General features: G+C 33.7%; 1 protein-coding gene across 1 annotated transcript in view; it reads right to left on the reverse strand.

Annotated features, from left to right (window-relative positions):
• Window positions 1–26,942, reverse strand: part of SNX3 (sorting nexin 3) — a 39,221-nt gene that overhangs the window by 1,932 nt on the left and 10,347 nt on the right. The window contains exons 2-3 of the mRNA XM_051997493.1: window positions 3,935–4,030; window positions 144–268 (exon numbers count right to left, since the gene is read on the reverse strand). Coding sequence (XP_051853453.1) covers window positions 144–268; window positions 3,935–4,030 — 221 coding nt within the window. The remainder of the gene's footprint in view (window positions 1–143; window positions 269–3,934; window positions 4,031–26,942) is intronic.

Raw genomic sequence — 26,942 nt, forward strand, 5'->3', positions numbered from 1 at the left:
GGCTGTCAGGTCCAACAGGAAAGGCAAAATTCCATATAATAAGCAAAACTAATATTTGGAGGCTGTAAAGAAAATAGTATATGCTTAATACTGTATCAGTTACCTGCACTTTGCCTTAAACTTAAAGAAGAGTGAATACTTACTTGTTTATAAATTGTTCAAGTCCTTGCTTCCTTTCCTCTATAAAAGAATCATCAAATATTCCATCATCTCCTCGAAAAGGAAGCTGACGCAGAAATGCTTTCCCAGGAAGAGGTGGGACTACAACCTGAAGAGGTAAAAGAAAAGAAAGTTTAGTTTATGTTGATCTGAAGCTGAGAAGTGGTGATTTATAGAGTACTTCATCCCAGGCTAGGGTGAGCCTTCATTGCAATGTCACATCTTCTTAGTTTACAGAGATCATTCACTGCACTAAGGAAAACAATTGGGGAAAAGATTATTCTCACTCCATTCTGGAGGTGAACAATTATAGAACTGTTTAAAGAAATTCCAAATGTGAAGATCTCCTAACCAAACTACCTACTACCAAATGCTTGACTCATGTCAGGGTTAATTTTTTTTTTTAAAGCTTAAAAATTTTTGGTGACTAGAAAAGGAAAAGCGTAAATGCCTGGAAGAATTGGGGGAAAAATGCAAAATAAAAATGCTTTATCACCAATTAAAGAGAAAAAGAGGGGGAGAGAACAAAGCCTGGCCAAAGAGGAAATGCTATAAAAGATAACGTAAGATGAAGATATTATAAGGTAAAGAAATTAAATTTGGACTATGCCTTGCTGAAAATATTTTCCTTACTTGGAATTTGAAATTAAAAAATAAACAAAAACACACAGTAGTAAGAGGCTAAAGTCTCCTCTTTAACAGTATTACTTATTTGTAGGATGAACAGGTCACCTCAGTTTTCTCATCTGCAATATGATGGGGTGTTTCTCTTAGCTTAAAGTTTCCAGGATCTGGATTTTTCTATGAAAAACATACCAACGTAAAAAAGAATGATCCTTTAGGTAAGTAGAAGGTAAACAAAAGAATTTCAAAGAATCAAAGCACATTCTTTGAATTAAATTGAGAAAATGTTAACATATATACATTTATATATGAAGGTAAAACTTTAGCTGAGATTTAAAGGAGACCAGGGAAGCCAAGAAGCAGATATGAGGAAGGGTATTTTAGACATGAGGGTCTGCCTGTGAAAATACTCAAGAGTTGGGAAATGGAGTAGTACCAGAAGCAGCAAGCTACTCAAGACTACCTAGATGAGATGAAGTTGTAAGAAGGTAGTAGCAAGAGGTCAGGGAGCAATTGGAATTTATTATATGTGGAAGGAGGTTATGGGATACTACTGACCTGGTCAGATCTGTATTTTAAAGGAAAATCACTTTGACAGCCGAGAGGAGGGCAGACTGGAGTGGGGAAGAAACTTGGGGAGGGACAGCAACCAGAAGATTATTGCAACAGTCCAGGTATGTGCTTATAAGGGCCTATTCTAGTAGTTTCAGGAAAGAGAAGGGCACAATACAAGAAATATTATGTTGGTAGAAATAGCAGGATTTAACAGCTGATTGGATGGGGGAAAGAGGATGAGAGAGAATGAGGAACTGAGAGACAACTAGGTTTCCAGCCTGAATGTATCCTTGACAAGAGAAGAGGGGAAGAGTTTCATTAGAAAGATAAATTCAGTTGTGAAAATGCTGAATTTAAAATGTCTAGGGAACATCCCATTTTGAGATGTTTAATAGGCAGTTGGAGGTGAAATCTGGAGATTAGGAGAGAGGTTAAAGTAGACCTGAAGAGCATTTACATAGAGATGATAACTGAAACCATCAGAGCTAATGAAATCACTAAATGAACAAGTATAGAGGGAGAAGAAAAAAGCCTGACATGAATGAAAATCTAGTAAAGGAGGCAGAGAAGGAGCAATCAGACAAGAAGGATGGAGCAGCATCAAAAACCTACAGAGAAGAGAGTTATGAAGGAAAAAAGGATGATTAGTGGTATCCAAAGTTGCAAGAAAGAAATTAAAGATGAGGATTGAGAAAAAGCCATTCATTAGATTTAGCATCATTAGGAACTTTGAAGAGAACAATTTCTATTAAATGATAAGGAAGCCAGACTGCAAAGAGTTAATAAGAAAGGAAAGGAAGTGAAGGCTTCTATTGTAGATAGTCTTCTCAAGAAGGTTAGACACAAAAGTAAAAGAGATATAGGACTATAGCTAACTGGAAAAGATGGATCAAGTAACAGCTTTTTTGAGTCAAGTGAGTTTTTTGAAGATGGGAGCAACAAAAGCATGTTTGTAAGCAGTAAGGAAGCAGCCAGTAGACAAAGAGCAATTGAAGATTAGTGAGAAATAGAACAAATAGAGAGGGCAATCTGCTGGAGAAGAAAAAATTGAACAGGATTATTTGTGCACATAGAGGGGTTTATCTTATGAAGGAAAAGTGCTCCTCTTTATGTCTGCACATTCAAACAATGTAGAAGTTAGAAGAAGGGAGACTAGACCCAATTACATAAATTTAAAATTGATGAGTTTTACTAACAATTGTTATATAAGTAACAAAACTAAAATTGAAAAGATATGAAATATTTCTTCAAAATCACAAAACTTAATAAGTAGCAGGGATAGGACTTGAACCCAGATCCTCTCAATTTTAAACTTAACGATCTTCCTACTATACTAATTAATATGTTAGAATGCTATTCTAATAGGTGAATTGAAAATTTTAGAGACTAAACCAGGACCCATTAGGAAATGACAAAGAAAAGGGGAAGATGAAAGCAAAAGATATGATGAAGACAGAATCAAAAGGACCTGGCAATTAGCTTGAGAAGAAGATGGTAAGGAAGAGAATAATCAAAGGTGACTTTGAGGTTTTTCACCTGGATGACTTCAAGGATGGTGGATGGTGGTGACATTAACAGAAACAGAGAAGCTAATTAGGTTTTTCTTTGAGAAAGTAGGAGGAAGGCATGGAAGAAAACTAATTCAGTTTTGAACATGCTGAATTTGAAATGCTAGGACAACTGAATGTAGATATCTATTAGGCAATTGCAAATAAAGACCCATAGCTTCAGTGAAAAGTCAAGATATAAATCTGAAAGTAATATAGGAAAGCCTGCATTACTAATTTTGTTCAAATAACAGGTTCAACATACCATCACTTGTAATTTTAGGGTACAGAATATTTTTAATACAGTCAAGACACAATTCAATGTAAAATTTAGTTCAAGATTTAAGACAGTCATATACTGTTGTTATCGTTATTCTCAACTTGGCAAAAACTATGTTATAATCAAGATAATAATGTAATGGAGTGAGAGGGATATGATTGGGTTGAGATTGCTATCAATGGTGGGAATATTAAAATTCAAGATTATAGAGCCATTAGAAGACTCTAGACTTTTAATAATACATATTTAAACAACATTTTAAACTAAGGATTCTGGGTGAAACACTGATATAAAAGAATCTGAATAAAACATTACTTCTGTTTGGAGAAAGATTTTTTTCAATGCAAGAATTTGAAAAGTTGATCTTAAAAGTTATTAGATTTAGATTTATCCCATATTTCTCTAGTGAAGAAAATCAGAAACTGTGATAGAGGTAATAGCAGCAGCAGCTTACATTTTACATAGGGTATTATGATGATAATAGGCCTAGAAATACCTCTTTGGGAAAGGAATCAACATGTATAAGATGATCCAAAGATATGTCTCTCCCTAAGTAGGCCCAGCATGCATGCTGGGAATCTCATATATTTTTGTAGATATTGCTGAATAAAAATGAAACCAAAAACATTTTAAAAAATCATTCTTTTTAGCTCCTCATTTTCTATTAAGATGTTGATACATCCTCGAAAACACAAATCAAAACTATTTGCCTGGTACTTTTAATATTTTGTTTAGAGGTATAAGAATGCTGTTCTACCCCAATTCTCACCTTGCTTTCTCTTTCTAATTCGCTTCGAAGCCATTCAAAATCACTGTATCTTCTTCTCACAGAAGACTCCTTCAACTTGAAAATAGGAAGATTTGTCTGAAAGACAAAAAAGTTAAAGGTTCGTGTGATATGTTTGGAAAAAAAACTAACTTTTTTTTTTAAAGGAAGAAAAATATGTCTAGCTGTCAAATTAACATAGTTGTATAAAATGCCAAGTCAACTTGATTTAGGAAGGAAATTGTTAGATAGCCTAAAGAGATAGTATGTTGTCTTTGAAAAGACAAAAGTAATAGATTTTATAGTAATTGTTAAGGAGAATATTACTTAAAGAACACAAAGTTTAAACAATTGTACAGACAGTTGTCTCTGTTCTTGACTGTGGCTAGTCATGCTGTACAAGATCTTCTATGTGCATTTTAAGTACTTTCCTACATTTCAGGAAGTAGTAAACTATCACAAAAATAACTGGTATAGGAGGCAATAATTGATTACAATCTAATTCTACTTACTACCCTCAGCTAAGGTTTATGTGCAATTTAAAAAATCTTTTAAAAACAATTATCTTGTTAAATTACAAATATGAGACCATATGTCTGATATAATAAAGGAAGAGTTGGGGGGGGGGGGGGAAGAGAAGCATTACTGTCTTTCCAGTATCACTAAAATGCTGTGAAAAAATGTGAAAATAAGAATTTGAATAAAAATTTGAAAACAAGAACATTTATCTTAGTCTTCCCACTAGCAGGAAATTAAAGCAGTCATCCAAATTAGATCAAGTTCACAGACCCAGGTTCTTACAGGCTGTAAGCAAGTTAAGTGTCTAAGTAAAACTGAAAACATGATCCCTAATGCTCTGAGGTTACATAGGAATGCAAGAAAACATTTAGGGACTTGTAGTATTTGCAATCTCACACAGAAGCCTTTCACAATTTCTGACAGTTCAAATGAATGCCCTTCAAGATCTGTTACCTTTTAAGGTTAGAGACAATCTATTGGTTCCTTTCTTCTAGGGAAGATATAAATTAGAAACCAATGGATTGGTGGTCGTTTTTTATGTGGAATATCAGTTATTTACTATTTATATACTGTTTTATTTTATAACAAAAAAATTTAAGTATTCAAAGATGAGGAAAATCCTCTACATTATGCCCAATGCAACCTAAAAAGGACTATTTTCTTTCTTAGGACAAATATAGTATTAAGATTAAATAAGTTTAATATTTTTAGAATCACCAGTTGTATTAAAGATAGAAGGTACAAATCAAGTGTCACTTGAAGGATTTTAGAGATTAAATATGAATCAAAAGGTCAAACCAAAACCAAGAATCATTAAAATAGAACTTGTTCCTAAAAGCCTACTAAAATTCTAGTTATATGCTTAATAAAAATGCTGCTGGAAGCCAGTATGTGTTTACCAACCAAGCCAGTGCTTGGTAAAAAGACCTTTGTCCTCAAGATCTTAAACTCATTTTGTAGTGTTCTCAACTTTTTCCAAAGTGTATTAGCTTCTACCCTGTATACCTTACCACTTGGAGTCCTACACAGATGCTGTTGTATATGCTTCATGCATGAAACCAAATCTCACATGAGGTTTAAAAGCACTTGAGTTTTCTTTCCCAGGTAACCACAACATTTGTTCATTGTATTAATGACTAAGAGCAAAATTGCACCTAACAAGACTCTTATTATGCTAAAAGTCAAGCTTATATTCAAAGATGCTGGCTTTTTGTCCAGAGGAGTATTCTTATCCCCAACAGGGAATAAAATTAGGTCCCCCAGAGAGCAGGATGATGATTCCCAGAAATAAAGCACTGGATTATTTCTCTCTAATTTCACCTATTGGCTTTTTAACTGAGTTCAACCTTCCGCATTAAAATATTAAGTCTTTGTAAGTGTCTAAAGACAGAAAGGCCTTTACAATACTGAGTGTTTTCTGCAGGTGAGATTTTACATTTTGAATTCCCTCCTCTCAAATTACCTTACAAAAGGGATTAACTGCTCTCTTTTATTCAATACCTTAAGATCAAGCCTGTGAAAAGAGTTCCCTAAGAATTTTCATACTTCTGGGCACGGAAGTCTATAAAGTTAATCTCTGAAACAACATATCAAGCTTACAGGTACAATGTTGGGGTAAGGATGCCAATTCAGCTCATTTTACCTTCCATTTTCCCTTTTGAACTTTTGACACACAATCATGATTATATCTGACTCATTCTGATATGGAATTTTCACCATTTTGAAAGTAGGTAAGAAAACTTCCCCTAAGATTTTCTTTTTTCCAAAAAAATAAAATCAAAGAGTCTATAATAAAGGCTAGTTCTCAAGTATTTTAAAATACATTTCTTCCTGCCTTAGCTTTTTCTTTTTTGTTACCCTAACAGTGTTTGGATATAACACTTCAAATTTTAACAAGAATGAGTTACTTTATCCACTACATTTCTATAAACACACAAGATTTAGAGAAGTAAAATTTTGTTAGGATATTAGGTAATTTTAAAAGTCTTACTGAACAAGATTAACACAAAAGGAATCACTGAAACCTTACTATTAAACGACCACATCTAATTACAAACTTTTGTGGTCACTCAATTATTTATAAAGTATTAGGAAAGAGGAAAAAGCTCCAAATTATCTGCTAAAATACAATAAGATTGTACAGCTATCATCACTAATATTGTTAAACATTAACACGAGGTCCAAAAATTAAGTTTTCACACTTAACGAGTTCTTTTTTCCATTTTAAGAGTTCCCTAATTTTCCTAAGTTAATGGAGACTCCTCTAGAGAGTCTTACTTTTGCCTTAATGTGGAATGGAAGTTATCCTGGTTGAGACTGCAAGAAGATAAACTTAGGCAAGTTTTTACCATGTTGGATTAGGGTTCAAATATGATACCAGCAACTGCCTAGGTTAGCTTTCCAAGAACCAGATTTGTCAAATCCAAAGAAGCTTTTCAGTGATCTGGTCATGGCAAAACATACAAGGCTCTCAGTCTTGGGCCACTCCCTTTCCACTTCTGCAATGATGGCAGAGAGGAGGGGAAAAAAGGAGATGTGAAAGGTGCCACTAATTCCGTCATTTTAAAAATATCTATAAATATTAGCTACCACAGTACTTTAAATGGACATATATTCTTGCAGTAAATAAAACTGGAAGAAAAAGGCTACTGCAATTAAATGGAAGAGTGATTCACAGATTCACCTTGGAGGGATATCATTCTGTGGAATATCTGACCATCTTGTTTCCATTCTTCAAGATAGTTATTTTGCTTATCTGCTAATATGTGTTTCAGAAAATGAAGAAATAAAAGAAATTCTTATGAAGAACTTTGTATGATCATCCAAATTAAATTAACTTCAGCATAAAGATAGGCAAAGGGGAAGAATCCAAAAAAGTATACTGGAATACATGATTTAGTAGTAAAAGAAATTACAGAATTGTAGACTATATCATTTGCCTCACATCTATAAATCACTAACATTTTTTTCAGGGGGAAAAAGTCAGCAGAAAATATAGCAAACTCCAAATATGGGAAATATAATTTCCTTTTAAAAAAAATGTTAACAGACAATAGCAAGATTTATAAAGGCAGACCATTAATCTGTTAAGAACAAAGATTAAACAAGCTATTGATGGAAAAAATAGGAAATGATATAAAAACAAAAATTGACAGAACATTACCATTGTCAAAGGAAATATATATGGATACCAGGACTTGTGGATAACACAAGTCTCAGTGTGACCTTGAACAAGTCATATAACTCTAAATTTAATACCCAAAGCAACTCTAGGAATACAAGTCAAGAAATAAAAATTGTTTTATGCAATGGATAGTACTGGACTTGGTATTAGTAAGATCAGAGCTCAAATCCTGCCTAATACTTCTTTAGCTATGAGCCTGAACAAGTTATTTAAACCTGTCTCAATTTCCTAATTTGTCTACCTCAGAGTAGTTACAGGATTAAATGAGGCAACATATGCTTACAAACACTAAAGCATTATATAAATGCTAGTTATTATTTTATGGAATCACAATTTAAATTAAGGATATGATGCTAGTTCATAAAACTGCTTTTCAGTTTTATACTGTACATTTTACATTCTTCCTAAAATAATCAAGAATCCTCTTGGAGCTCAGTCTAAAATAGGGATACACAAACAATACACAAATACAGATTACAATACATGGAATTAATAGTATGTCAAAGAAGTAGAAAATAAAGTGATGTGTGAGGTCCAAGTTGAGAAAAGTCATCACTGATTAGAATATCAATGCCTTGTTGAACTTATAGACCATTTATTGTTAAACATAACTAATGAGATTGAGGAGAGCAATTTGTACCAAATGATGAGATTGGTGTAGGCACAGCAAATGATGAGGTTTGGTACCAAATGATGGGATTTGGTAGCAATTCACATGTGAAGAACTCAAAAGGGCTTTTTCCTTATCAAAATTACATTATTTATGAGAAGAAGTTATAGACAAAATGAAGAGGTAAAATGAAGAGGTACTAGGAATTGTAAATATGAAATAAATTTGGGAGAGCATATAGTTTATAGTTAGCAAGGAAAGGGGTTTTAACAATAACAATGGAAAAGACAAGTTCTTCAGTGGAACTCATAATTAATCAGGAGAAAAGGAACATGCCATGAGATGGGAAAACACCATTGACTGGGCAGCCTAAATCTACAGAGGAGTTTAGCACCCTAAAAGAATTAGTTAGCTATAACAAGGAAAAAGACACCATGAGGCATAGAGTAGAAATGGGAGGAAAGACAACACAACAAGGCAGACCACAATGGCAAGCTAATCCAAGAGAAATTCAGCAAAGATGGTATAGGCCATGGGCAAATTTACATGAGAAATTTAATTTGACTTTCTGATTAGAAACAGCAAGGTAAGGTTACACAAGACCTTCATAGGAGGTGGGACTAGAAGGTTGAACTGATCTCATCAGTGCCCTTTCCTGCTTGCCCCTGGGAGTAATCTTATCAATACTTCAGGCTTTCTCTGCCAATCCCATCTAGTTAGTTACCCAGTACCTCATCAATACTTTATTCATCATTAAAATTTTAAATTCTCAAATCTTTGATGTTAGCAATACAATTTAGAGTATAGAGTGGTAGATTTAAGAGTAAGGAAAACGATTTCAAATCCAGATTATGCATACGAAATACAAGATTATGGACAAGTCAGTAAATTTCTATTAGCCTCAATTCCTTCATCCATAATATGGGGATAACACTGTACTGTTCATGTGGACATGAACAGAATAAAATCTACTCTACATGGATATTAAGATCAAATAAAGGAATGTATGGAAAGCACTAACTATATACTTCACTAGATGTTACACCTCATCTATTGGGCATATTCTTTCAACTCTATGAAGAAAATGCACCCTTCTTATTCATCTATTCTCTTGTCCATGTAATTCTATATGGACCTTCTTCTACAGGAACCTACCTATATGAGCTGGGCTTTTTTATTTCTTGACAAAGAATTACCTATGAAGTATGTCTCTCTAACACCTGAGTGTTATAGTTAACTGAGTGAAGATCTCTTATGGAAATGTAGCCTTGACTTATGCCCTAACTTGCAATATTAAATTAAGTTATAGCTAAAAGCTGCAGGTGTTTGATTATCTTAGATAAACTTAAATTTCCCTCTCTTGTGGCTTCCCCGCTTTTCATTAGCATTTAAGTACCTAATCAGTAAAGAGTGTGTTATTGATTAGTATTCTTTGTTTCTGTAAATATTTAAATTAGAATGTAAGCCTGGATTCCCCAGCCAATAGGAAAAAGTTAAGAAGGGGGTAAGGGTGGTAGCTTCTGCATTAGGGTCAATATGAAGCAGATCATGCAGGTTGTATTATGCAAAATATCCAGTCTTTAGAAATATTTACTCTCCCTCCTATCCAAGAGGGTTATATATTTGGACTAAAATAGAAAAAAAAATTTCTAAACTTTTAAGTTCATGCTATCCATGTTTAGTCCTTATACTGAAAATCTTCTAGACTGGAGAAATGGCATTAAAAAAATTCGAAATATACTCTTAATGATAAAATGTTTGTAAACATATTGACGTCTATTATTCAAGATGCTTGAGGTAATTATCTAAAATATCTGTTCTAAAAGTACTGTCAGGGAATCTGAGAGTCCTTGAAACTTTTTGAGAAAATATGTGATCAAAACTTTTTATAATATTACTAAGATTTTAATTCCTAAAACAGTAAATATTGATAGATTTAAGCAACCTAAACAAAAGCCTTTGGAGAGATGTCCTCAATAACTGTTAACATATATTTTTTTTTTTGGGGGGGGTCTTGAGCTCAAGAAGTTTACGAATACCCCCCCCTCCAAAAGAGAAACCAGATTTTGTTTTGTTTTTTTAACTATTAATTATTAATATTAATCCCAACCCAGTCCCAGAGTAGAATTTGGATATCACAGTATAGATGTAAGACAGATATTCCCTTCATGTCCAAATGGAGAAAGCTGCCTTTCACTTGGACTCTGAGACACTAAATACAGTTTAGAGAAAGTGACTTATTAAAGTCAATAGCTTACAGATATAATATATGTGGCTGGATTATCACCAACAACTTGAGCAGAAAGACCAAACCTCTTTATGTAATCATCTGAATAAAGCTTAACAAAAGATATCAGAAAAATGTTTACTAGCTGTTTCTAATATTTCTTCAGATAGTGTCACGTGTACATCTAAAAAGAGACTGGCAACTACATCAAAAGTATACTAACAGGCCATGCTCTATTCAGTCAATCCTCAGAGATGTAAATGGATGCCCCACTAAAGTTCTCATTAAATGGTTGCATTTCTTCCCATATCTGCATCTTAAGATAAAGGATAAGCTGAGAAGTGCTCCAGCCATTACTTCTCCCTTCAGAACTTTTGATACTAGTTTTACCCAATCTGGAATGGCATGAATAATTGTAGATATAGTTTATAACCTAGATGAACTTAAAATATATCTGGGGATAAGTCATTTAGTAAAGAAAAAGCTTTTAGTCCTGAGACCCTTTTGAAATGTAGATTGTCACTAAGCCAAGGTATTCAGTTCACTTTTTTCCAAGTACCCAGCCTTCCAGTGTTACAATTCTCCGTTATTTTTTAAAAGTGTCTCTTACAGTATAATTTTCAACTACTGCAGAGGAAATTATCTCAACTAGTTCTGTTACTAAGTTATCCACATCACATCTTTCTAGGAACTAGCAACAAGATGCCAGTGATGTTCCCATGTACAAGGTCACTTAGGGTTTTTGATGAGCAGCTCTCTAATGAAATGGAACTTAGTAATAATCTCAGACAAATGCAATTCCTTCAAGAAAACAGAAAAATAAATTATGATTAAAGGGAAATCTGTTGGTAGCTTCACATAAAAAGCTTTCAAAGTATCCATACTTGGAATTTGAAAGAATTTAAATGGCTAGTCAAAAATGTCTAAGGCTACATGTAGACAATTAATTGTAGTTAATTCAATTTTTAGTTGACTTCTTCTATACGTTGCTGTTACTTATCCAGGCTGTGTAGAAAATGCTTTATGAACCTTAAGCCACTAATATACATTATGATTTAATTTGCTAATTGGTAAACCAGCAGTGAATTAAAAAGTTCACATCTATCAGAAGATCACAGAATTATAACTAGAAGAGACCACCAAGGCCATTAAGGTCAATCCCCTTATTTGTTCAAAATAGTAAAACTCAATTAAACAAAAATAATCTGTTCATTTCTATTAACAAAGAACTTCTTAGGAGAACTTAAATGAATAGTCTTCATTATTATTTATCAGGAACTGTTTTATTTTTGTCATATTAGAATCCAAGTTCCTTGACTGTAATAACTTTTTCATTCCTTGTATTTGTACCCCAAAACCTAGCTCAGCAGGGCCAACCAATCAAACCAGGAGAATTTATGAAGTGCCTATTATGTGCCAATCATTATGTTAAGTACTGATACAAAGACAAATGCAAAACTGCCCCTACCTAAGGGAGCTTCCATTCTAACATTGCAAAAACTGAAACACAGACGCATTACATATATAACAAGACTACACAAAGTAGGTACACAAAGATAATCTTGGAGAAGAGGGAACAAGACCTTGGGGAGAGAGAAGGTGAGGGACATAGAACAAAAAGGGCTTTAGAAGGTAGCATTTAGGCTACATCTCAAAGAAAACCAGAGAGAGTCTAGGCTGAGGAAGCAGAACAATCCAAAAATGAGAGTGCTATATAAAAACAAAGAGAGAAGAGAGAGAATACCATATGAGCAACAGCAAGCAGGCCAGTCTGGCTGGATTTTGCGTATGTAGATGGAGATACCATCTAAGAAGATTGGAAAGGCAGTGAGTTGTGATGCACTAAATGCCAAATGAAGTTTATCTTTGATCCTAGACATAATAGAAAGGAGATGTTAGTGTCAGATGATGAAGAAGGAAACGTGGTCAAACTGGCACTTTAAGAAATCTCATTGGCAATTATGTGGAAAATTGATTAGAGTGTGAAGTGACATGAGGTAGGGATGATATTGAATTAGTTCAAGTAGCTCTGAGTAAGAATGAAAGCAGAATCAACAGGATTTGGCAGATTATTAGATAATGTGATGTAAGGAGGAATGAAAAATTGAAAATGATCCTAAGGTTAGAAGAGTAAAAGGATAGTTCCTCAAATGAAATAATGGTGATTGGAGATAAGGGAGGTTTGAGGAAGAGTTTTGAATTTTGAATACATTGAGTTATTTTGAATATATTATTTTGAATACATTGACTTTGAGATGTTTATGGATGATCAGTTCAAAATATGCAACAGCAGGACTGAAGTTCAAGAGCAAGAAAAAAGGTCTGGATGCATTCCTTGTATTTGGGGGCCTTCCAAATAGAGACAGTAACTATATCCAAAGGAGCTGATGATTTTTGATCCTAGACTTCCAAATGAAGTAGTCTCAATTTAGAATTTCTCTCCGCTCCTGGAGCCTCCTCATCCTGGACTCTCTGCCCCCTCAACATGTAACATCCCTAAAGCCCAACCTTCTTTACCCCTAGCAAGTTCCCCCTGGAGATTCTACTTTGTGAAGAACCCAGTTGGATCTTTGTTCTTCCCACAAAGTCCCAAATCTGCTGTTAAAGCACAGTGGCTGGCACACTGACTAGAAGAGCTATCTTTTAATTGTATAAATATATGTACATATATTGGATTTAACATATGTTTAACATATATTGGATTACTTGCCATCTAAGGGAGAGAGTAGAGAGAAAATCTGGAACACAAGGTTTTGCAAGGGTCACTGTTGAAAAATTATTCATGCATATGATTTGAAAATAAAAAGCTTTAATAAACAAGTGTTATCTTTTCATCAGAGACTGAAATACAGAAAAGGGTAGTGGAGGACATTAGATAACAAGAAAAAAGGGATGAGGGAGCTCGTGGCAAATGACTTTTTTTCTGGCAATGTAAAATTTGAGGTCCTTTGATGAACAGTGAGGAGAAAAAATACTGTGAGAGTCTGGTTGAGAGTAGACATCTAGAACAGCCACTGTGCAACAATCTATTAGAGAACAGTAAAACTAAGAAGTCATGAGAGTTCAGTTGAAATGAGACAACCTAAATCTGTAATAAACCAAGTCAGCCCAAGACAATTCCAATAGAATACTGTAAACACATACTAGCCTCAAATTCTTAATACCCAAAGTGATGAGAAAGGAAAATCCAATGCAGTTTACTAATAGAGTGAACTTGAATTAAGAATAACCAGATAAATCACATTAAATATGATAGTCTGCATGTTTTAGATCTACAAATTAACAGCAATGCCACAACAGAAAAGATTAGATCTGTTAGCCTGATGATACTAGATTCCAAATAATTATATGAAAAAAGTAAATTCTGCTATTTTTACTTTGCCCAAGAACTACTAAAAACATAGTTTAAAAGCACCTAGTAGTACCTTTTAAGTATTAAAGATGTATTTGTATTTTTAATAGACAATAAATCAAAACAATTTTTAAAAGCTTATCAAAAGGTGCAATCAACCTTTCTTTTAATATGAACTTAAGATGAAAATAATGTGTTCTTGCTCTATTTTCAGCATTTTCTAATTCTTTACTTCCAATTTTCCCCCCCCTTCAGCTTCTCTTAAGTACTTACCTCTATTAAATGAGAAATGAAGGAACAAACTAGGTTAAAGAACTGGAGCCATTCTAGCCCCTCCCTCTCATTTCTCATTCAAACCTTTTTCCCAAGTATATTTTTGTTTCTTGTTTGTAAACTTCACTAAGAAACTGCACTAGTCAATAAATAGTTTAAATTGAGACTTAATTTAACAAGTATTTATAGAATGACTGCTATATATATGTTAATATTTTGACATGCAAAAGTGATGTAAAACATGATCTCTGCTATAAAGCTTATATTCTAATTCAGGCAACCCACACAAGAAATAAGGAGCAGATAGTTTAAAACATATAACTAAGTGCCAAAATATGATAGCTTTAAGTAAGTAAAAATCACTGTGTTCTAGAAAGGCATAAGGAATCAGAATTGGATTTATTTTTTTTTTCTTATCAAACATAGAATGTGGGGCAGCTAAGCAGTAACCTGCTCTGGAATCAGAAGGACTTGAGCTCAAATTCAGCCTGAGAGACTATGACCCAGGGCAAGTCTCCAACTATCTCATAAAAGAAAAACAAAGAATGAAATTTGAAAAGTAACATGCAGCAAAGCCATTTTTAAAAGTCTCTCAGTCTTAGTCCAAACTTTATAACTTTTAAAATAAATTAGATCTAAGAACTTATTTTAATTGTTCTTAACATTTCAGAACAGACACACTAAATTTATCTTCCCTTATGTCTGTTTACTGAAATGTCCTATGGAAAAAACTATTAGATGTGTATTACACACAGATGAAGTTTTTGAGAATCCTCATTTCTTTTCTTCTCAAAGAAATTCAAATAAAGCCAGTATTCTTTCCCTCAGCTAATAAGCCCACTTCAAATACTACAAAGATCATATGGTGGTAAGCTATGTGTGACTTGAGCCTAAACCTGCTGGATATGAAACAAGTATGAATGTTTACTTTTCTTTCTTTGATCTTGTTATAAAATTTCTCTACTCTCTCCATATCACCAATTTTATCCAGTAGTGAACGGCAGAAAATCAATTGTCAGAGTTCAGTGATGTGATTGATAATGACCTGAGTTTAAAAGTTAAATTTCGTTTCACATTTTAATCTTGTATAACAGTTAGCCATTATAAGCCATAAAAAACTTTCTTTTTTTCTTTAGTTCTTAAAAGTAATTTAAAATTATTTTGTTACAAAGAACATAATGGTGCATAGGGAGCAAAAGAAAAACATATTCAGTATATATTTGGATATATTAGGTAACTCAAGAGACATTTAAAAAGATATCAATAAAAATAAGAGCTGTACAGTCTAAAGGCAGAGATAATAACCTTGGGCCATTTTCAGAGAGAATTGAAACAGGTTTGGAGAAGAAATGAATTGCACTTTGAATCCAAGTATATATCCAATATGATCCTCACACCAAAGGCAAGGGAAAAAACTAAGAGTTTAATATTCTCAAATATACTATATTCTCAAATGTGGCTACAGGTTGGCTGCATTATACACTATACAAATCAGTGTATGTCTATTTTATTTTACACACATATACAACTTCAAGCACATACAGTATTTTCTTTTAATTTCTTCAAGAAAACTGTTCTTTAAAAACTCTAAGCTGGTCTTGGTTTTGCTGACAGGAAAAGAAATCTATGGAAGCCTGAATGAGAGGGCAGAGTACCTCCTACATGTACATGTACTCCAGTAAAACGCTGAAATTCACACTAGATCAAATGTTCAAGAATCCCAATAAGACATTACTAAATGATTTTTTCCAACTCAGAAATGCACAAAACCCCAGGACCCCAAAGACAATGGGAAAGGGGACAACCAATAAAAACTAGTGTCCATAACCAGCTAACAAACCAGTAGCCATCTAGTATAACCAGAGACATTTGTGAACTATAAAGCTCTTTGTCTTAAGACATAGTGCAAGGATCCCCTTATAAAAAAAAAGGGGGGGTGGGAGTGGGGGAGAGACAGTGGACGTACACTTAACAAATAAATATAACATGACAATGGTCAGATCTATTCCTCCTCTCTCTACCCCCACTGACACAGCTCAGGTCAAGCATGACAATGTCAGCAGTAGATCTTAGAGATCATGGCAAAAGTGATAGCAGCAATTTTAGGAAGTCTCAGTTCACAGAGAATAGTACGGGGGTTGGCAAGAAGTCAGAAAGAGATCAGAAAGAGGTCATTTTGATAGCAGCGGGTAAGGACCATGTCAGTCTCGAATTACAGTTCCAGGGCAAAAGAGAATACTGGCACTTGCCTAGAGCAGAGGCCAGAAGAGCAATGAGTACACCTCTCGTTAGACCATGCCACCTTGGAAGCATCAAAAACTTATAGCCCTTATAGAACCAGTTCTGAAAATAGTAGCAAGAAAAACCTGAAATTGGGACAGTGCCCCCTCCACCCTAAAAGCAAAGCCTATCATCAACAAGTCAGAAGTCAACAAACAGGCTGGAAAAATAAGCAAGCAACAACAAAAGCCCTAACAGTGCTCTCAGAAAAATCTGGAAAGACTTTCATGAGATGATGCAAAGTGATATGCAGAGTATAAAATAATAGCACTATCGTAAGATGACCAGCTGTGAATGGCACACTTATTTTCAGCAATATAATGATCTAAGAAAACGCTTAAGGACTTATGCTAAAAAATCTATCCATACCCAGAAAAAGAATTGATGGTGTCTGAGGTCAGACTGAAGCATACGGTTTTTTTTAAACTTTATTTTTCTTGAGTGGTTTTTTTGGTCTATGTTTTCTTTCACAACATGACTATTATATAAAAGTTTTGGATGACTACATATATATAATCTATATTGAACTGCTTACATTCTCAATAGGGGTGGAGAGTAGGAAAGGAGGATAAAAAATGGGATTGGGAGGCAAAGTTTCAAAATTTTAAAAATGAATGTTAAAAATTTTTACATGTAACTGGAGAAAAATTAAATACCAAATAAATTTAGAAAAAAGAAGATTCTAAACATAACACGTTACTACAATGATAGGGAAGATTAAGACAGAAGACAAGGATGTTAAAAACAACTTAAATAAAGCTTCAAAGGGGGGAAAAAGTGAACTGGAAACAAACCCAATAAGAATTCCTAGAAGAGCTCAAAAAAGATTTTAAAAACTCGAATAAGAGAGGCAAAAGAAAAACTGGGAAAAGAAATGAGACTGATGAAAAAAAAAATTATGGAAAAGGAAGTTAATAGCTTGGTAAAAGAGGCACAAAAAAAAAAAAAATAGCAACTAAAAATAACCCACAGTAGGTCAAATGATAAGAGGCATAAAAATCCAATTTAAAAAAAAAAAAAATTCCTTACAAAGTGCAACTAATCAAATGGGAAAAGAAGAAAATTTTCTGAAGAAAAGCATTCCTTTAAAACCTAGAATTGGACAAGTGGAAGGCATTGACTCCATGAGACATCAAGAAACAATAAAAGTGAAATGAAAAAATAGAAGAAAATATCTCATTTTGAAAAACAGATAAAGGACAAAGTTCAATAACTAGCCTCACATAGCTAACAAATACCTAACATGAGATTTTAATTTAAGTCTTTCCAATTCCAAATCTAGTTAATTTGTAAGACAGAAAAACCGAGAGAAGTTCAGTAACACTGGGGAGACTTCAATCAGGACTAAATCAGATAAGGAATAACTAAGTTGTGGTATCTATGATTATGATGGAGTATTATTGTAATATGAAAAATGACAAGCAGGATGACCAGAAAAAATCTGGAAAAACTTAGATGAACTAATTCAAAGTGAGCAGAACCAAGAGAACTTTGTGCACAAAAATGGCAATATTGTATAATGATCAACTGTGAATGACTTAGCTTTTCTAAGCACTATTAAGACAATTTCAAAGGACTTATGATAAAAATGCTTCTCCACCTCTAGAGAAAGAACTAATGGGGTCCTAATGCAGATCAAAGCACACTTGTTTTACTTTATTTTTCTTGTTTTTTTTTTTTTTGCAACATGGTTAATATAGAAAATGTTTTGCATGACTTCACATGTATAATCTATATTAAATTCATTGCCTTCTCAAGGAGGGAGAGTAGAAGGAGATGGGAGAAAATGAAATTCAAAATTACAAAAAAAAATTAAAAATTTTATTTACACATAATTGAAGAAAAATAAGAAAATATGGTCTCTTAAGTGACTTAATAATTAGCCTAATACATGCTGATTCTCTGCTTGTCACTTTTTAAGGTATCATTCATCTGTATCTACTCCTATACCACTCAAGTAGATCAAAAAAAAAAAAAATTCAAATGAGTAATACTTAATTTTAAACTAGCTTATATGACTTGAAATTTGATCCAATTGGAGATATTCCCCCACAGGAAGGTGGGACAACTAAAATGACTGATGAATTTTTGAGTCCAGTGCCTCACACCAAAGGAATTCTACCAACTCCAGTCCACTCTTATTTAGATTAATTCATACTTAAAAGATACAATCTATGCATCTTAGATCTGTGCAGTTGAAAAAGCTTTGACTCCCTAGGCTCTCCTGCACACTTCTTCCTACCAACCCAAGGCTACACAAAGCTAGCCTGTAATCTTGTAATTCTGGAGGGATTCTTTTCTCTAGAATCACTATGTATGCTTTTTGCCGCTCACTGACCAGAAAATATAGCTGAGAAAATGAGTGGCCAGCAAAGCCAATTAGCTCATATAACATTCTATCCTTTTTGTATGCAAATATTAACACCAGTGATATGTATGTGTTGCTATCAATAAAACCCTATAATCAGATTTGAGTATGGTGCTACATTCTTTTCTTTGAGTTTCTTTTAGAACCAGATCATCACAGCAACATTCCAAAAATTAAGATGTGACTCAAAGATCTTCTTGAAACAAAATGCAAAGTCATGTCTATAAAGGAAAAAAGATCATGTGAATCAGATATCCTGATTTCTTCAAACACAGGCCCTGTCCAAAATTATCACTGTAGACTTTGATACTTAAGATCACAAACTGGCTAAGTCTAGTATGCATTTTCCCCCCTAAATATATGAAGTACAGAGAAACAGATAACTATTCCCATGATCTTGCTCAGAGTGAAAGCTGGAAGGTTCAAAGGTTTGCCAATAATACTGAACATTCTCTGTTAAAATTTAACCTTGATTCAATGCTGGAAAATAATTTTTATCATCAATTCACCATTAATTTACCCCCCCCCCTCCGTTTCTCAAGAAAAAACTAGTGTCTAATGTTATAGTATATTATTGTTCTGTAAGAAACAAACAGCAGGATGATTTCAGAGAGGTCTACAGAGACTTACATGAACTGATGCTAAATGAAATGAGCAGAACCAGGAGATCATTATACAAGGCAACAACAAAATTATATGAAGATCAATTTTGATGGATGTGGCTGTCTTCAACAATGAGATGATTCAAACTAGTCCCAACTGCTCAGTGATGAAGAGAGCCATCTACACTCAGTGAGACGAATGTGGGAACTGAGTGTACTGTACAACATAGCATTTTCACTCTTTTCATTGTTGCTTGCTTGCATTTTCTTCTTCTTCTTTTTGTTTTTTACTGGTCTGATTTTTCTTGTGAAGCACAATAATTGTATAAATACATATGTATATATTGCATTTAACATATATTTCTACCATGTTTAACATATATTGGGTTATTTGCTATCTAGGGGAAGGCATGGGGGAAAGGAGAGAAAATTGGAACATAAGGTTTTCCAAGGGCTAATATTCCAAGGGCTAATGTTAAAGAATTGTCCATGCATATGTTTTGAAAAATAAAAAGCTTTAATAAAAAAATTTTTTAAAAAGAAAAAAGAAAGAAAAACCTAGTATATCTCACAGCAGCAATAGACCTTAAACTTTTCATTAAAGTGGCTATATTTTACAATACTGGTCAATATGATTCTATGTGTGTATCATTATTTTGACATTATGTTTTCTAGTCAGTAATTTAAGAATATTTAAGAAAATTTGGGATAGGACTTAAAGAGTCAGGAGACCTGGACTTAAGTCCCAAATCTGCCATTCACTAGATACATGAGCAGAGACAAATTGCAACTTCTCATTTTCAGTTTTCTTCACTTTTAAAATGGGAGCCAGACTATCACAGTAACATGCTTGAGACAAAGCTAAAAAATGTTCTTTAAACAAAATATAAATTCTCATAAATATCTATAAAAATAATGGAAAAAAGATCCTGTTATACTTAAGTTATTACATACTTCTCATGTGGGGTGATGAAAGGTCTTTGTAAACTATAAAACATTATACAAATACTAATTATTATTATTACCCACATACAATGGTCATCAGAGTAGAGGTTCACAAATTCACAAATTTTTCAAAAATGAAAATTGACCTTTGGCTTCCCTCTGCTGTTTTTCATTTCATGGTGCTAAGCTAATCAATGCTTTCTGACAATCCCACAGTGAACTTGACTTCCTAAAGTGTGAAGAGCTAGATAAACACTCTCTAGCTATGGGTTAAAAGGAAAGATAATATTGGGGAGAGAAAGGTAATAAATTTTGTGATTTGAAAGAAAAAAAAGGGGGCAAAGAATTAGAATCAATGGAAATTGAAAACAGAACAACAGATTACCCCTCACCTTCACTACCAATCAGCCCATTTCTAAGAATGGATCTTTTTGATATCATTGTTTTAGTGAAGAAATAAATCTTTCCATTGACCTTTGGGTGATCTCCAAAATTGATTCTTCAGAATTTATTGCATTTGATGATTTGCAACTATATTAACAGCTCTAGAAGACAAGGAATAAGGAAACAATTCATTAAATACACAAACAATCACAGAGGCAGCTTTTGTTGTTGTAAAGTGGAATTCTTAAAAGGATGCACGTCAATTAAGGAATGGCAGGATAATGTTGATTCTTCAGAGTTTGTGACATTCTATGATTTCATATATCATCCAATACTCTTCCCACTCAGATGCCTCAAGCCGCAGTGCAAGCTCCCAACCTTTCCCCTTCTATATTGGGTCCTAAGGGAATATATAATCTAAATCTATTTCCAAATACTCATAAAAGCAAATGCCACTAGTAACACATCTCTTCCTGTTCCCCTGGCAAATATACCTCTTCCCTCCTTCATATTGCCTCATAACTGTGGCAGGTATATGGAAAAAGGTGGACTCTATGCTCTGGCCATAGAGCCCTATCCAGCTTCTTTTCATTTAGGGTGATATTAACTGAGGCAAAGAGAATGAGCAGGAGTGGAAGGAATGTGAATTGAATCATAGATCTCATTGTTCTTCCAAGTTCCCCTATTGCTGTCAAGCATACTACCATCCTTTTAAATATCCAGGTTCAAACCCTCAGTGTTATCCTCAATTCACTCATATCACATAACCAAACAGTTGCCAAATCTTGTCATTTCTATCTTCTTGATCTATCTTTAATTGGTCTCACTTTTCCACTCACATAACTCCTCTTACTGGAATACTCCAATATCTAATTGGTCTCCTTGCCTCAAATCTCTCCCTTCTCCAAGTCATCCTCCACATAAAGAAATGATTTTCCCAAAACAGTTTTAACATGTCACTCTACTACCCAATAGACTCAGATGTTTTCTAATAATTCAAGAATCAAACTTACAAATGCAAATTAAGACAACGCTGAGATACCACTACACACCTGTCAGATTGGCTAGAATGACAGGGAAAGATAATGTGGAATGTTGGAGGGGATGTGGGAAAACAGGGACACTAATACATTGTTGGTGGAATTGTGAACACATCCAGCCATTCTGGAGAGCAATTTGGAATTATGCTCAAAAAGTTATCAAACTGTGCATACCCTTTGATCCAGCAGTGCTATTACTGGGCTTATACCCCAAAGAGATACTAAAGAAAGGAAAGGGACCTGTATGTGCCAAAATGTTTGTGGTAGCCCTGTTTGTAGTGACTAGAAGCTGGAAAATGAATGGCTGCCCATCAACTGGAGAATGGTTGAGTAAATTGTGGTCTATGAACATTATGGAATATTATTGTTCTGTAAGGAATGACCAGCAGGATGAATACAGAGAGGACTGGCGAGACTTACATGAACTGATGCTAAGTGAAATGAGCAGAACCAGAAGATCATTATATACCTCAACAACCATACTGTTTGAGGATGTATTCTGATGAAGTGGTTCTCTTCGATAAAAAGAGCTAATTCAGTTTCAATTGATCAAGGATGAACAGAAGCAGCTACATCCAAAGAAAGAACACTGGGAGATGAATATAAACTGCTTGCATTTTTGTTTTTCTTCCCAGGTTATTTATACCTTCTGAATCCAATTCTCCCTGTGCAACAAGAAAACTGTTCAGTTCTGCACACATATATTGTATCTAGGATATAAAACCTATTTAACATGTAAAGGACTGCTTGCCATCTGAGGGAGGGGGTGGAAGGAGGGAGGGGAAAAATCGGAACAGAAGTAAGTGCAAAGGATAATGCTGTAAAAAAATTGCCCTGACATGGGTTCTGTCAATAAAAAGTTATTAAAAAAAAAAAAAAGAAAGAAATTAAGAAATTAAACTTCTATTTGATTTCTGTCAAAAAAAAAAAAAAGAATCAAACTTACTCTGATATTAAAAGTTCTTCCTAATCTAGCTCCTGCCTACCTTTCCAGATTCTGTCTTCATATTTTTCACATATACAAAAATACAACTAAAATACCCAAACATGAAAAAGTAAATTATAGTATAATATCCTTGATTAAAAAAGAACAATGTTCAGAAAAAGATTTGAATACATTTATAGCAAAAAATTTTCTATTAAGTTGAAATTGAAAACAATTCCACTTTTTCCTGTTGTTTTTGCCATATGGTGAATATTTTACAGAAGCATCACTCTTACTGAAATGTCATTATGTATTATGACCTATTACTTGATCACTATATTTGGATTTTTCAATTAAAAAAATAAAAATGAAAAATGTGAACACAATTTGAATGCTTGACTATATGATGATCAAAGGAAACAGTAACCAACAACCATTATTTATGTTTGCCCCATCCTCAAGACACATACCAAGATTTTCCAAAAATAAAAATATCTAATCACACTATACTCATTAAAAATATTACCAATTTTTTTTAAAAATGAAAGTAAAAAGATATTTTGGTACTATTAATTTCAAAATATTTAAGTTTTTATTTCATTTTTGTCTCATTCTTTAAATTATATATCTTTTATATACTACATGTTAGCACATCACAAAATTTATAAGATATATATATATATACACACACACACACACACTGGAGTACATATTAAATTTGTTTTTCTTTACCAAAAACCAAACAAGTAAAATTTCATATATTTCATATTCTTTGCACCTTTCAATCACTTGTATGGTTGCAAAAAATGTGGTTTGTTGTAGGATGCAATTTGAAAAAAAATTCATGTTCTCAAAGATTCAAAGATGCCCTTGATACATGTGTAAAATATTCTTCAAAGATTTTATAAAAGTAAGAAAATAGGCATGAGTAAGACAGTACTTTAAAACACACACACACACACACACACACACACACACACACACACACAGATTAGCCATTGATTATAACCTCAAATACAAATATAATCAAGAAATGCTAATAAGATTTACATGGCAAATTTAAAAATACTTTAGTGCATTCACAGCTAGGCATTCTGCTACCAACTATATTTAAATGACCAATTAAAAAAACATTGAAGAAAAAGGGCAGTCAACAGTATTTCATCATCACTTACTTGTAAATCAGCTGGTTCAGGATTCAAAAACATATGGTCCATGTCTTCAATAAGTACACAGTTTGGAAAGATATGACTATTACATATTTCACATGTGGATTACATGCAGTGCATAAATGGACTTAGCTATAAATACAAGTCCATTTATGCACTGCATATAATTCACATAATACTTTATATATGTAGATCACATACAAAACAACTGTGTGTGTGTGTGTGTGTGTGTGAAATGATTCCATTTATAGCTACAAAAAATAAAAAGTAGCAACAAGGTGGCACAGTGGCTAGAATGGCAGGTCTGGAGTCACGGGGACTTATTCATATTCCTTCAAATCTGGCCTCAGACACTGGCTCAGTTCTCAGACACATTTGTGTGATGTTGGCCAAGTCCCTTAATTCTGCCTCAGTTCCGCATCTATAAAATGAGTTTGAGCAGGAAATGGACAAATACTCTCTGTCAAATAAATCCCAAATGGGGTAACAAAGACTAGGGCAGAACTGAACAAAACTTTCACTTTACAAATGAATAAAGTAATTTGTCCCAGGCTGGAAATGGAAGGGCTGGGATTCAAAACTAGGTCCTCTTAATTCCAAATCCTATGTTCTTTCTACTGGACATCATTGTTTACTTCATTGTTGAATGAAACATTACTTTAATAGACTATACTGTTCCCATAACTCTTAGCCACTTAAGAATGGAAAGATACTGATATTTAAAAAAAAAAAAAAAAAAAAGATAAGAGGCAGCTAGATAGTAGCATGGATAGAACACCAGTCCTGAGATCAGGAGGACTTAAGTTCAAATCTGAACTCAGACACTTTGTTGTGTTTGTTGTGTAACCCTGAGCAAGTCACTTAACCCCAATACCTCATATCCTCCCCCACAAAAAAATCAAGTTTAAAAAAAAAAAAAAAGATAAGCCTTTACTTGGAATCAAAGAACTCTGTAATTTGAAAACTACATTACTTTACAAGATTAATCAATTGAATGGATTACATTTTAAACACAAAGGAATGACTTTAATTATTATAGATACAATAAATAGACTGAGGGGATTGATCCAGATAATCTCTATAAGCCCCTTTCACCATGTTATTCTAAGAATTATAGGTATATTTCAAGAGGCATTGGAGTTTTCTTCAACAGTGGTTAGTTGTGTTTGCTATAAACTTCAGGTAATGGTAAATGTTAGTTTGGTATTCATATTCTCTTACCACATTGAGATGCTGACAGACTGAACATCAAATTAAGTGAATTACCAGTTGAAAACTCTAGTCTTAATTAAAGCAACTCAGTTAACACACAATCTTAATCAAGTAAGTGTGTAATTTTTTTTTCCCCCAGAAGTATGAAATCCTAGATAAATGAGGTATTGCACTTAAGACTGAAACACAGGTCAAAAACCAGCAACAAAGAGTACTCATGTCAGATCCAACCTCAAATAATTATCATCAACAGAACTGACATTATTGCTGTTCATGGAAAGCAACAACATGGGGCAGTATGGGTCTAAGTAAGAAATCCACTGCTGTCATTCTAGATCATCCCCTACTTTACACCACTATCTAATACTCACCTATCACATTGATTGGCACCGTTCATATAAATGTGGACTTAAAGACAATATCTGTAAAGCTTTTTAAAAGAGAATACTGAATATACATCTTTTATTAGTCGTTTTGTGTCACAATTCTGAACATTAATCATGATAGTCTACTGATTTAGATGATGTGGAACATATAATCAGAGAATCTCAGTTGGAAGTTAGATGTCTTCAGTTCAATTCCCCAGCATACACAGTTAATATTTCATGTAATATACTGACATAATCGATCCTTTGCTTGAACATTTATAATAATCAGGATTTTGTCAACTTACAGGATTGAGCAATACAATTTTGCACCAATATTTGTTACCAAGTTCTTCTTTATACTAGGCATAAGAATGAATGAGGATTACTTATTAATCTCAAAGTACAAGTGTATACAGTGAATGAATGTTCTTTCCTGTGACTTGTTTAAATTGATATACCTGTGATATATTGGCAAGTCATTTAACCTGTTTCCCTCAGTTTCCCCAACTATAAAATGAGAATAACATCACTAATTTGCAAGATTGTTAAGAGGATCAAATGACATAGTATTTGTAATAGATGCTACATAAATTCTCCTTCCTTTCCCTTCAGAATGATAATTTATGCTCTTAGGAGATCTATCAATATACCAGTGTTGTGAGCTTTTTCTTCTCAAAATGCAGCCAGGTGATAAAAGTTCAGATCTTTTATTATCTTCAATATAGCCTGGTTAGCTTAGAGGCCTATCTCTCTGCTTGGTTCCAAGAGCTCTCTCTGAATGGCTTTAAATCCAAAGGTCTGGTCCTTCAGCCTCTGCCTCTGCTTTCTTCAGCCTCCAGCCAGCTCCAACTCTTCATGTCATTCTGGTGAAATCTCGACTTGTAGCTTCTTACTCTGAAGAAGTCTCCGACTGGCCCATTGGCCTATTTATGCTCCTTCCAGAGAGGGATTATGGGTAGTTGTACTTAGTACCTTGTTTCAGGTTCTGCCCAAAACATCTTCTTGTAAGATTAGATCAACTCTAATTAGTTAGCAGTTAGTAAGGATTCCAACATCTCCCCCTTTCTTTTGTTTTAAAACATAGGGGGTTTCTGAGGGGGTACACATAAATCCATCAATATGGGCCAGAACTTTGTAACAGATATACATGGTATACATAAATCCATCAATATGGGAGGCATTATACATAATTTACAAAAGCACACAGCAATATAACGCAGGCTAGTGGTAATGTAACAAATAACATGAATCAACATGAAAATTTAACTACTGCAAAAGTCTCATCAACAATCTTTCATCTCAAGAAATCCAATGATTCTTGCAATTGCTTAAAATACATAAGCACATAGTAATATAACACAGGCTAGTAGTAATGTAACAACATAAATCGACCTGAAAATTTACAAATGTCCATAAGTCCTAGAAATAGTCCATCAACAATTTTTCATCTCAGGGAATCCAGTGATTCTTGCTGGTTTTTCAGGAACTGAAAGCTAAAGATTTTAAAGTTCTTTTGACAGTCTCATTGTTAGCCATCTGATTCCTTTTCCACC

This window comes from Antechinus flavipes, chromosome 4 (genome assembly GCF_016432865.1).
Source record: "Antechinus flavipes isolate AdamAnt ecotype Samford, QLD, Australia chromosome 4, AdamAnt_v2, whole genome shotgun sequence".
In the NCBI taxonomy this organism is placed as follows: domain Eukaryota; kingdom Metazoa; phylum Chordata; class Mammalia; order Dasyuromorphia; family Dasyuridae; genus Antechinus; species Antechinus flavipes.